The 13410-nt window shown below is 29.7% G+C and overlaps 3 protein-coding genes and 1 long non-coding RNA gene across 6 annotated transcripts in view; 3 read left to right on the forward strand and 1 right to left on the reverse strand.

The window, feature by feature from the left end:
• The window catches only part of LOC115240300 (cytoplasmic aconitate hydratase-like), an 11950-nt gene extending 6749 nt beyond the window's left edge, over positions 1-5201 (reverse strand). The window contains exons 1-7 of one of the 2 annotated variants that reach the window (XM_029815380.1): positions 4972-5201; positions 4187-4279; positions 3936-4102; positions 3715-3860; positions 3081-3474; positions 2427-2598; positions 2066-2283 (exon numbers count right to left, since the gene is read on the reverse strand). In XM_029815380.1, coding sequence (XP_029671240.1) covers positions 2066-2283; positions 2427-2598; positions 3081-3474; positions 3715-3860; positions 3936-4102; positions 4187-4279; positions 4972-4978 — 1197 coding nt within the window. In that variant the 5' untranslated portion in view covers positions 4979-5201. Of the gene's footprint in view, positions 1-2065; positions 2284-2426; positions 2599-3080; positions 3475-3714; positions 3861-3935; positions 4103-4186; positions 4280-4821; positions 4892-4971 lie in introns of those variants that run through there. The other variant, XM_029815372.1, reaches the window with a different exon arrangement.
• A 251-nt stretch (positions 5202-5452) lies between these two features.
• On the forward strand, positions 5453-6418 carry LOC115240408. Of its 2 annotated transcripts, none has more exons than XM_029815549.1 (4): positions 5453-5731; positions 5897-5958; positions 6070-6193; positions 6272-6418. In XM_029815549.1, exons 1-4 carry the CDS (start codon positions 5697-5699, stop codon positions 6333-6335), a joined length of 285 nt encoding a protein of 94 aa, XP_029671409.1. In that variant the 5' UTR covers positions 5453-5696; the 3' UTR covers positions 6336-6418. The 2 variants fall into 2 exon arrangements, with proteins under 2 accessions (XP_029671409.1, XP_029671417.1); XM_029815557.1 differs by having other exon boundaries at positions 5466-5731; positions 6079-6193.
• Positions 6419-6526: 108 nt separating this feature from the next.
• Positions 6527-12637, forward strand: LOC115240404 (serine/arginine-rich splicing factor 1B). The gene is made up of 3 exons (XM_029815537.1): positions 6527-7007; positions 7700-8084; positions 9631-12637. Exons 1-3 carry the CDS (start codon positions 6838-6840, stop codon positions 9820-9822), a joined length of 747 nt encoding a protein of 248 aa, XP_029671397.1. The 5' UTR covers positions 6527-6837; the 3' UTR covers positions 9823-12637.
• On the forward strand, positions 8235-9502 carry LOC115240422. Its single transcript, XR_003884779.1, has 3 exons — positions 8235-8380; positions 8459-9040; positions 9127-9502. It is a non-coding gene; the product is annotated as an uncharacterized LOC115240422 (long non-coding RNA).
• Positions 12638-13410: the final 773 nt, after the last annotated feature.

Consider the following 13410-nt stretch of genomic DNA (forward strand, 5'->3'; position numbering starts at 1 on the left):
AAGTCGAACATAGCCACTCAATATATATATATATATATATATATATATATATATATATAAATTTCAAATCAGTGGTTTCTTCATAGTCTATATAAATGAGAGCTTAATGGTAAATTCATATTATTTTGTGCTATCTATTTAAAATTTTATTATGCATATGTGTAGAATGCTACACCAGTTAATTCTGGATTGGGAAAAAAGTTGAAGAAATTCTTCTTTATGAATAAATAATGGTGATTATATTGTTGGATGTGATCATACTCGGTAAAGATGCGACAAAAAACTTCACCGGGTGATGATTGCATCCAATATTGGATCCCTATACTTCCTTGATGTTTGGAACATCTCATCCGTATCATTTTCTCAAGATTCTTGACATGGAGACGAATATAGATCTAGTATACATATAATAAGAATTTGTGACTAGATCGTATACTCGTCTTTAATGGCAAGAGATATCGTCTTGTCTGAAGAATCGTCGTTTAGGAGATACCTCACATCTTGTTCAATTATCTTTGGTGATCTAACTATATGCTGAATAATCAAAAAACCATAAAGCTAGATCAACAAAGCTTAAATGTTCGAGATGGAACATGGACATTATCGACGATTGCGTGAGTAACGATGTGCTTCTGGCAATAATATAATATTAATATTGCTAATGTATATGATGTAGTATATATCTTTTTATCGCGGGTTTATTTTATCGTTATTAACATATCAGTGTTTATTAAGCTAATATTTAAAAATTGTTAATATCCTCTCAAAATGAGCATGTGAAAGCGAACTCGTTCGATTACACTGAATTTTAGTTCCACAGATTGTCTTGCGAATAATTAATTGCTTTTACATTTTTAGATGACAGAGTCTAAAGGAACTTTTATTGTGATATGTTAAAATAAGATAATCATATCACAGTAAATGTTTCATCATTCTCTGTCAAGCATTCTCTTCTTTATTTACGAATTTTTTCTTTCTAATGAGAAAAAAAATAAAGAATAGCGTTCACATTATAATCGGCAGAACAGAGGTACAACGCGCGAGATGGATATAATTCAGTTTGACTTAAATTTATTGTCACTGGGTAATATTCGTCCCTTGCATGTACTAACTAATCATCTTTCCTGGAGCGTTATTGACAATGTGATTTTACATCGTTGATAGTTTGTAATATAATTGTGTATGTATATAATTTATTAAGAAAAAATATAAATATGTGTGTGAGATAAAAATTAATTTGTTTAATAGTGCAATATACAGGGTGGGTCCAAACATTCCGGCCAGATGTTAAGATTTTATAGGAAATTTAATTCTGAACAAAAAGTTTCCGATAAACATGGGTCGAAAAATGCTTCCTTAAAAAGTTAGCGGCCAAAAATCTCTGAAATCACGGTTATTTTATACATTTTTACAAATATCAGGAAAAGTATGCGTTTTTTAACAAAAAGTACTGACACAAAAGTTGTAAGAATTAAATTATCTTTCAAATGAGATTAAAATGATTGTAGTGTGTTCCATAGGTTTTAAGAGAACCAGTTTCAAATGTATAAAAAAGTGTTTTTTCGGCTATCGACAGTAAAGCTTTTTAAAAATACTCTTCATTTATGCTGCTATGGCCTTTTTTAATACTTATTTTGCTTGCTGGTTATTCCACTAAAAAATTTTACTTTTCTGCATTGTTTAAACCAATCACCATAAGAGAATGAAAGGAAGAACAAAGGTGAAAAGAAAAAGAAAATAAAACTTAATAAATTTCATGGAAAAAATCAATAAAAATAAAAAATAAAAATCTTTTTCTTGTATAGTTAAGGCCATAACAGCATAAATAAAGAGTATTTTTAAAAAGCTCTACCGTCGATAGCCGAAAAAACATTTTTTTGTACATTTAAAATTGGTTATCTTAAAACCTATGGAACACACTACAATTATTTTTCGACCCATGTTTATAGGAAACTTTCTGTTCAGAATTAAATTTCTTATGAAATCGCAAAGTCTGGCCGGAACATTTAGGCCCACCATATATATACATTTTCATGCAGAAATACTTGTATTTAAGAACACTGACCTTGTTTACAAGGCAATTTCTGAAGTCTATTTGCATGTCGGATACTGAAACTCTATCATGCGGTCTTTTAGGTCCGCTGACGCTTGAAACTACAGTTCTCAAATCCAAAGTGACCACTTCGGAGAAAATTGGATCTTGGCTTGCGTCAGTGTAATTCCTCAGCATGCGTACGCTTCTAAGATATTTCTCAATCCTATTAATATGTTCTTCGGATCGACCTGTTGTAGAGAAAATACATGTAGATTTAATGTGTGTTAATATATGTAGATTTATAATGTGAAAAATATTCTATAGAAATAATAATCGTTTGTATGAAATATATTTATATCAAATGTAATTTTTCATGAATACAAAAACTTACCTGTTTGTTTGAGATACGTCAAGCTTTGTTCATCTACTGCAAAGAAGCCTACAGTTGCACCATATTCTGGACACATATTAGATATAGTAGCACGATCCGCGATACTTAATTGTGTCACTCCCGGCCCAAAGAATTCAACAAACTTCCCAACCACTCCAACTTGCCTTAAGTTCTGCAATATATAAAGATATCATATGCTTATTCTGATTGCTTTGGCATATATTAAATTTAACATACATAAAATAAAATGAGAAAAAATTTATATGCTTAGAAAATCTATATATATTTGTTTTTATTTTATTTTCATTTTAAGGTTGTATTTCATATTTATTTAATATATACAATGTCAATATCATACATGTAATAAACATTTTTAGACTTACACCAACAGAGAAAAAAACTTTTTAAATTTTGAAACTTGGATTTTTATGTTGCAACATTTTTGTCATCACTTAGAGAGCATCCACATATAAATTTATAATTATGCATTAAAAATATGTTAAATTATAATGTTGCAACATGTAATGTGTGATATGTATAATGTAATATATAATATTGTAAATATTAATAAAATTATATAAAATATATCAAAAATATATTAAAACAAAAAAAATTCTATGTAACTAATTTTAATTAATTAAAAAGAAATCTTACCTTTGTAATTGTAAGAACAAGATCAGTGGATGTAGCATACTGATTCAATGCACCTTCCAATTTATATCCTACAACTTTTGGTATTAACATAGAAATTGCTTGACCAAGCATAACAGCCTCTGCTTCAATCCCACCAACTCCCCATCCAAGCACACCGAGACCATTGACCATAGTAGTGTGAGAATCAGTACCGACTACACTATCAGGATACAGAAGATTGTTGAAGTCAAATACTACTCTTGCCAAATATTCCAAATTTACTTGATGCACGATACCACTTCCAGGAGGTACAATTAACATATTTTTAAATGCCTTTGCACCCCACTTGAGGAACAGAAAGCGTTCCTTGTTTCTCTCAAATTCAAGTTCTTCATTCTTCTTTAAAGCATCAGTGCTGAAATATGCAATAATGTTCAGATTTATTTTGATCAAATTATCTGATGATGTATGGTATAAAGTTTAATATCCTTGTTTCTTATTTCTCCTTTTTGCAATGTTATCAAATGTATTACATAAAATATTCTTGCTTATGTAAAAATTAAACTTTAAGCTCTTATATATGATAACCTTTTACTCTTTGTAGAAACGTTATCATCAAAAATCAAAACATGCTTGATAGAGCAGTGAACTGTACCTCCTTGTAAAATCGACTTGTATCGAATGATCGATTACAAGATCCGATGGACAGATCGGATTAATCTTATCAGGATTACCGTCAAGTCTCTTCACAGCATCTCTCATCGCAGCAAAATCCACAACTGCTGGTACTCCAGTAAAGTCCTATTTGTAATATAATACAATAAGTATATCTCTTATATACTGCTGAATAAAATCTAAGAAGTTTTTGCTTTTTACTTGTAATAGAACTCTCGCTGGCTTAAAAGCCACTTCAACTCCATCTTGGAGAGTTTGATTATTTTCCCAATCCAAAATTTTCTCAACATCACTTTTTGTTACTTGGAAATCATCACAATTACGCACAGCACTTTCCAAGAGAACTCGAATGGAAAATGGCAATCTGTCTATGTAGCAGAAATTGAAAATATACAATTTATTCAGTAGATATAAAATACATCATAAAGTAAAAAATAAGAAATTTATTTTACCATATTTTGTGCCAAAATTGCCAATATCATAATATTGGCATTCTTTTTGTCCGATTTTAATAGACTTTAGCAGATGCTTATAAGGATTGACACCTAAAATAACAGAAATATCACTATTTCTACAGCTTTTCATTAAAAAAATTAAATAGAAGAAAATATACAAAATTATGTCATTATATTATTTTTTTATTAAAATAAATATTATTAAATTTAACATACATAAAATAAAATGAGAAAAAATTTATATGCTTAGAAAATCTATATATATTTGTTTTTATTTTATTTTCATTTTAAGGTTGTATTTCATATTTATTTAATATATACAATGTCAATATCATACATGTAATAAACATTTTTAGACTTACACCAACAGAGAAAAAAACTTTTTAAATTTTGAAACTTGGATTTTTATGTTGCAACATTTTTGTCATCACTTAGAGAGCATCCACATATAAATTTATATAAATTTATTTCCGAATAAATTATTTATATATAAATGGCAAATTATAATCTTTTTATGACATAAAATATTTTTAAGTTTTTCAACAAGCTTTTCGAATATTATATTTTTTTAAATGTTGCAACTTTTATCAATTCATAACATTCATAAATTTAATTCTATTAAATTCAAATACCGTTAGTGAAAAAGCGCAAATTAATATTTTTCAGAACAAAAAATCGATTTAACATAATGACACTGCAATAATAAATCTATCCTCTTCAATAGTTTATGTTTTTCTCCAACGAAATAACAGCAACAAATAAATTCACATCTTCTCACTTACCAGCCATGATTGTCACTGCACAAGTCACGTCAGCCCCGTTGCGTGATGCGTATATAACGAATTATACCAGGTGTCCTACTAATATCCACATCGCATAATGATAAAAACGAAATCGTTCGCGATGATGATTTTTTCGAAAACTTTTATCGCGTAAATTTTTATTTTCTCCCTAACTTTCCCTAACAAACAGATTTAATTGTTTTATTTTTAAAAATTAATCGAGTCAGAAAGAAATACAAAAGAATACGAAATAAAATACGATATAATATGAAACGAGACTTGTGTATGTCGCGTTATGCAATATAACTCCTCTCTTAAATGCTCCGAAATTAATTCAACGGTCGTGTATAATTTATTCGTACATACAATACGTTTTATAATGTGATGGAAGGATAAAGTTCAAATTACCATACATAATAGCTTTTATTAAAGACGCTAGATATATAAAATCGCCTGAGACCGATCACGTGGTATGTGATATATACATATATCTGTGTGTGTGTGTATATATTTGTGTATTTCAATTTGCGATACACGTATCACACCTCACACCATAGACCGTATCACAAACTGTCATCGAAGGTTAGCTAAAAACACGTAAATATAAATAACGAGTGACTTCAAGCAAATTATATACGATAACACGATTGTTCTTCAACGAAACGTGTTAATTTTTAACAAAAATAGTTCCTTTTTTTTCATGAGCGTGAAATAAAATATTGAGAATGGAACGAAATTTGGTTAAAACATTGGATGACATGTAAGTTGTATATTATAGTGTATATATATTAAACATGCAAAAAAGATAATCATAATAATATGAATCTCGTAAATTATTTTCTTATTTTTTTGATCATTTAATAAATACTATATATTATAATGAATACTATATAATATGAAAATACTATATATATTAATTCTTCAGGTATACTAAAGAAGGCATCATTGGCTGTATTTTAGTAGATCATTCTGGTCTTTGCTTAGGAGGTAATGAGTTATTACAATTATAAACGCAAAATTATATAAACATAATATCAAAGAAACTCTAGAAAATTATAAACATAAAATTTATCAGAATTTAAGATTATAAAAAAAAAGATTTTGTAGTTAAAGGTGATGCGTCAAGTGACAGTGCAGGCTTGATAGCAGCTATATCGGGTCTAGTTGCAAAATTAGAGCCTAAATCTAAGGCACCGATCATATCGCTTCAAAACGAGAGCAAGTAAGCTGACTTATCACATTGATAAATCAAGATAAAAATTTGTTGAATATTATTACATCAATTGCAAACAAATTTCAGACAATGTATTATACATCGTATGGGTCCTGTAGTTGGTGCTGTATATAAAGATATATCGACTTGAAATAATTACTTGTTACATACATGCCTGAAACTCGTTTATATCTGAAATAAGATGCGTCTAGGAATATTCTGTTTAAACTAAAATTTAAATTAAATTATAATTTTAATTATTAAAATAATATGCTCCGTGCAAATGGTTTTTCTATCGGCAAGATAGAAAAACCAGGATTGTGAATTCTGCATAAGAATCCCCATTTTCTATTGTGTGAATATCGATTTAAAAATGTCTTCATTTTCCGGTTTGGCATTTCTGAATCGGACGCATCGTGTTTAAATTTCGATTAATTTCAGTGCCCAAAGGTGTTCGGGAATTTCACGGATCTCATGTTGATCTGCGTTGATCACGCTACTACCCGGTGTCTCCATCTTGTTTGTTTCTCTAAACGCGCAGAAGAATAGGACAAAATTTTGCTCCGCTCCGAGATTACGTTACTTCGCAAGAATTCCTTTTTGGTGTTTATCCGAACACCGTACTCCCTTAGTACGGCGAGAAAGTAGATATTATGTCTCACGGCGGTAGAAACGAGTGTAGAATATACGTGGGAAATTTGCCACCCGACATCCGTACAAAAGACATTCAAGATCTTTTCTACAAGTTTGGTAAAGTTACTTTCGTTGACTTGAAAAATCGCCGAGGGCCTCCCTTCGCTTTCGTTGAATTTGACGATCCAAGGTAAGCTTCCAGAGAAAATTATACATGCCAAAAATTCGACGTATACACACACACACACACACACACAAATATGTATCTCATATGTATATATAGATTACATGCATGAATATATATATAATATTTTTTATTATAGTATTTATTGTTATTTGATTCTTCATTTTATATATATGACATTAAATTTGAAATGATTGTATTTTATTGCGGAGAAGGAAACATAAAAATTCATTTCTGGTTTATAGAGCAATATATATATATATATATGTATATGACAAGCAAATAATAAGCGATTATTATTTTTTGTAAACCCAATAATAGAATTATTTGTATGCTGAGATACTACAAGATTTCTTGCATAAAAAGATATCGTACACTTTCTTCCATTATTTATTAGAAGACATCTGTTTAAAAAAAGTCTTCGAACATATATAAAATATTTTCTTGTCTTTACTTCCTGTGCGTAAAATATAATTCTAAGATTTAATGCAATATAACTTTGACTGATATTTTGAACAAATATGATTTCTCTTGCATTTGTGTATGTGTATGTGTGTATATATATGATATCATAATCATTATATTTTTCTATATTGTGTAAAGATTTACGGATACATATTCTATTTTTAAGAGTTATATAAAAAGTAGCTTTATTATAGAAGAAGAAAGTTGTATCTAAGCATATGTATGTCTTTCAGAGATGCGGAAGATGCAGTACACGCGAGAGACGGTTACGACTATGACGGTTATAGATTAAGAGTCGAGTTTCCGCGCGGTGGCGGCCCCAGCAATAATTTTCGCGGTGGACGCGGAGCTGGGGACAGCGGTAGAGGTGGCCGCGGTGAGATGAGCAATTCCCGCGGTCGAGGTCCTCCAGCGCGACGATCACAATACAGAGTTTTAGTAAGCGGCCTGCCACCAACCGGAAGCTGGCAGGATCTCAAGGATCACATGCGCGAGGCTGGTGATGTATGCTTCGCGGACGTTTATAAAGACGGTACTGGTGTCGTTGAATTTCTACGGCACGACGACATGAAGTACGCCGTGAAGAAGTTAGATGATTCACGATTTAGATCACACGAGGTACGATCTGCTGTTATCCCTAATTTTATGTTTATCGCTGCTTTCACATTGAAATTTTAATATATATCCAATATAATACATAATATTCATACAAAAAAGAGATATAGATAAAATATATATATATATATATATATATATATATACATCAGAATTTAAGATTATAAAAAAAAAGATTTTGTAGTTAAAGGTGATGCGTCAAGTGACAGTGCAGGCTTGATAGCAGCTATATCGGGTCTAGTTGCAAAATTAGAGCCTAAATCTAAGGCACCGATCATATCGCTTCAAAACGAGAGCAAGTAAGCTGACTTATCACATTGATAAATCAAGATAAAAATTTGTTGAATATTATTACATCAATTGCAAACAAATTTCAGACAATGTATTATACATCGTATGGGTCCTGTAGTTGGTGCTGTATATAAAGATATATCGACTTGAAATAATTACTTGTTACATACATGCCTGAAACTCGTTTATATCTGAAATAAGATGCGTCTAGGAATATTCTGTTTAAACTAAAATTTAAATTAAATTATAATTTTAATTATTAAAATAATATGCTCCGTGCAAATGGTTTTTCTATCGGCAAGATAGAAAAACCATATATGAAATAAAGTAATAATAAATAATAATTATTAATATTAATAATAATAATATAATTAATAATAATAAACCACAGATTTTATGAGAAAAATAAGGATCGTCGATCCTTTTCTATTTTCCCTCTGTAATGTGTCTATGTAGATTGCAGATATACCATATCTATAGTCGTGTGTGTATGTACGTAACAGACACCACACACATGGAGACAGAATTTATTTCTCAACGTTGGTAATTCTGAAACTATAGTTTAGTTTACGTTGTCACCGCGCGAGGTCTCTGCTATTGGATACCGGAAACCGGACATCGTATTTTCGGATTGTGAATTCTGCATAAGAATCCCCATTTTCTATTGTGTGAATATCGATTTAAAAATGTCTTCATTTTCCGGTTTGGCATTTCTGAATCGGACGCATCGTGTTTAAATTTCGATTAATTTCAGTGCCCAAAGGTGTTCGGGAATTTCACGGATCTCATGTTGATCTGCGTTGATCACGCTACTACCCGGTGTCTCCATCTTGTTTGTTTCTCTAAACGCGCAGAAGAATAGGACAAAATTTTGCTCCGCTCCGAGATTACGTTACTTCGCAAGAATTCCTTTTTGGTGTTTATCCGAACACCGTACTCCCTTAGTACGGCGAGAAAGTAGATATTATGTCTCACGGCGGTAGAAACGAGTGTAGAATATACGTGGGAAATTTGCCACCCGACATCCGTACAAAAGACATTCAAGATCTTTTCTACAAGTTTGGTAAAGTTACTTTCGTTGACTTGAAAAATCGCCGAGGGCCTCCCTTCGCTTTCGTTGAATTTGACGATCCAAGGTTATATATATATATACATATGTCATTTTTTTAATGCTTTCCTGCTTACTTTTATATGCTTGTAATCTATTATCGTACATTGTTTTTAATATTCTTTGACCGTTTGATTTAATGTGATTTAGGGCGAAGTAGCTTACATTCGTGTGAAGGAAGATCATAACGGTGGCGATAGGGGACGCAGCGAAGATAGAGAGAGAGGCCGTAGCCGTTCTCGTAGCTACAGCCCGCGGCGTCGTGGCTCTCCTACTTACTCGCCGTTGCGGCGTAATTACTCGCGATCAAGATCTCGTTCCAGATCTCGCTCGTACGACTAGTGTGTACGTATGTGTTTCACATGATAACATAAGTACAGGTTTATATTGACATTTGCTCTTTACTATGTTTCATTATTGCTGATTTAAATTTTACTTGATGAGAATTTCTTCCAATCCAAATAGATTTTGTAAAAATATTCATATTAATTTCTTTACATGTTTAAATTAATGATTCATTTAATTAATTGTATTTGATGTATAGTTAGAAAAAAGCATATTGGTTGGTATATATACATATGGTGTGGCATATATACATATATATGTATATGCCATAATTATTCTTTACATTTCTTGTTTTTAAAGTGAATATACCTATCATTTAACACAGAAGAAAATTAATTTAATGATTTCACTTTTTACTTATTATTTTAATAAAAGTTTTCTAACATTGAATTTTTAAAGCTGATTGCCTAATACAATAATTCTATTGAATTTTATTATCCTCACAAAAATGATATCATGCTTGTGAACACGTGTGTTTATTTTATCCAAACTGTTAGAATTATTCTTCTATATTTAAAAATACATTCCTTTGTATTTGCCAATTTGTTTTGTCATCACTACCACTTGTGAAATGTGTAACAATTTTGAAGTATTATTAATGAGACTTTTGGCAAAATACTGGATCTAAAACTGTAACATACCTATTATGTATTTTGACTTAGCTGTAAGCAGTACTAATGTCATTGACATCTATTGTGAATATTTGTAATTGACAATAACATACTCTGATTCTCTCACTTTTCGCTAAGATACATGATACAAAATGGTGGCTATGATTGACCGCATTGAAATCAATGCATCCTGTAAAATATCCTGATGTCTTTCTATTTGGATACAAAGACTCGAAATCTTGCATAGTGAAACATATTTTAAAACTTGCCTAACCAAAATTATCTTACATATAACTTTTTGTAATTACTGCATATGTATTATATGATACTTTTTCTTTACTTTCTCTCTCTTTTTCTAACATCCTTTTATAATCAAAGTTATCTTCATATGGATTAATTAGGAAAATTTTGCTTAACATTGTCAGGCGAACATCAAATTTTATTATAGAACAATAAACATGTATAGTAAAGTATATTGCAGGTAAACTCTTTACGCATATAAACATATTTACATATATAAAACAGGATTAAATTAAAATATATTTATCTCAGCTAAAGAGATGCCTTTCTCTCGTCATAAGTTTTCAAATTGCTAACATTATAATAATGATAATTATATTAAAAACAGTACTATTTGTGTTTTTATACTACTGTATATTATTAAACTAATAGATATATATCTAATATTGCCTGTATTATTATAGTACTACATATGTAATTAAATAACTCTTACTAATATGCGATTACAAAAGTTGCGTATTTTACTTCTTAGTTACAAATTATTTGAAGGATTTGGAGAGTCTTTTTCATATTGTGAAAACTCAACTCTTAAATCTATTTTGTCAAATTTGTGATTTCAAGAAGATATGCAATATACATCCCTTCTAAATGCACCTTTGGCAATAACAAAAGTATATAAATTTAAAAAATAACATATATTTGCCATATAAAATATCTTTTTCTCGCTTAGATTATTAACTCTAGTAAATAATTCCTCTGTGTACAGATAAATACCTCAAGATTGTTTACACAATTAATTTATCAGTTGAATCAAAATAATTCCGGATCGAATATGCGTAGTGATGACAATATATCGCGCATACATACTTTATAACAAAATACATGAGCATGTGACACACAGAATTTATTGTTATATACTATATATACACAATTATATTGGCGTAAAATTCTCTTCGCTATGATATTACCATCTCATACACAATCTAATTCGCTTTACAAATAACACGTATTTGATGATAGACTTGAATGATCTTTGATTAATGATGTTTTATAAGTTATTTTCTGATTTTGCATTGAATATTACTTCAAATTACTTCTTACAAAAGAATCTAACCCATCTAGAATTCTTTAAAACTTGTCAGTGTGAAAACATACGATATAATATATTATGAGTATAATCTGGACACATTAGCAATATATTCAAATTAAAATAAATTTCAAGTGACATATGATATAGGAATAGGAAACGGTCTAATTGAAAGCCAAGCGCGGTAATCAAGACGTAAAATAATTATTTTTCTCATAATTTTCAAAATATTTTTCTCAGATCATATTTGAAGAAAAAGAATTATTTTGCGCCTTTGATTACTACGTTTGATTCTTAATTAGAGTGTTTCTTTTATTCTGTGAATATTTTATATCAGAATTTTTTTTCAACTTCGTTTCAGATATATGAAGTGCGATGAAATAATTATTAATTGATATATTGTCTTTCACATTTCTCTGTTTGCGTGTTTTCCTTTCTCGTATATTTCGGAACTATGTAATTAAAAATATATTTTTAAAAACTTTTATTATATTCTAAAGTTGCATATTTATGAAAGGAAAACATTTGATATCGTGTATTTACTCTATTTTTGCAAATTAATCCTGTGTGATCTTACTTCATTATGTACATCATTTTTTAAGTTTTTTATAATTACATGAATATATATTTATTTCTTGATAATACAATGTTTAAAATCTTTTGTCATAAGACATCTATCTATATTTTATATATACAGAGTATATATACTATATATATTATATATCTCTTTATTCACATCACAAGGATTACATTTGTATTGATAAATTGTATATCTAACATTATAATTTACATCATATATAAGAAACTAATGTATTTTTTCTTCTTTTGTATATTGGATTGGATTGTAACACAATGAATGAAAAACTGAAATCAACACGATCTTACTTCTTGGATGGATATAATACACATTCGCTTGACGTTGGGATGAGATGGATTGCGTTTTGGAGAGCATAAATTATAAAAGGATTAAAAGACATAGATGAAAATGAGAATAGCGAAACGGGATACTTTCAAGAGGAAATTGAGGATCAGGAGAGAATTTTGGAGAGTGAAATGAAAAATGATTTGTTCAAGGATTCTCGATTGCCGGATCAGGAAACGTTGGCAAGTCCATTACGAGGAGGCGATAAATCATTAATATTTCTTTTTGAAACTAGTAGAATCCCAGTTTGAAGCTCGACATTTTTGTGTGTCGCTGTTTTAAACGAGAAACATAACGAGAGTGGGACTTCCTTATTATATTATGTGCTTATCCGTATAAAGTGCTTCGAGCGCGTATTATTTCTGCGTAATATTAATTAATAAATAAATATGCCGCGTTTATTAATTCATTTATAATCTGAAGTCAAACTAGTAATGGATTGTCAACTGCAACTGGATTCTGTTGGAAAGATTTTGTTTATAGTTTTAAAGTTTCTTGAACTTTAGTGAGAGAAGATTAATTTTTGGGATCACTCACACTGAGGATGGATTTTCGATGTTTATCCTCTTATTGATGCAACAGATGACTTCAATACTAGACTCGATTTTTTGTTAATGGTTTTTTTTTTTTTTTTTTTTTTTTTTTTTTTTTTTTTTTTCTTGTAGAAAAAACAGTTGAAAAAGAACGTGTTTTATTTCATAGATTTTTTTTTTTTTTTTATAATA

Source organism: Formica exsecta, unplaced genomic scaffold, assembly GCF_003651465.1.
Source record: "Formica exsecta isolate Colony F162 unplaced genomic scaffold, ASM365146v1 scaffold117, whole genome shotgun sequence".
Taxonomy (NCBI): Eukaryota; Metazoa; Arthropoda; class Insecta; order Hymenoptera; family Formicidae; genus Formica; species Formica exsecta.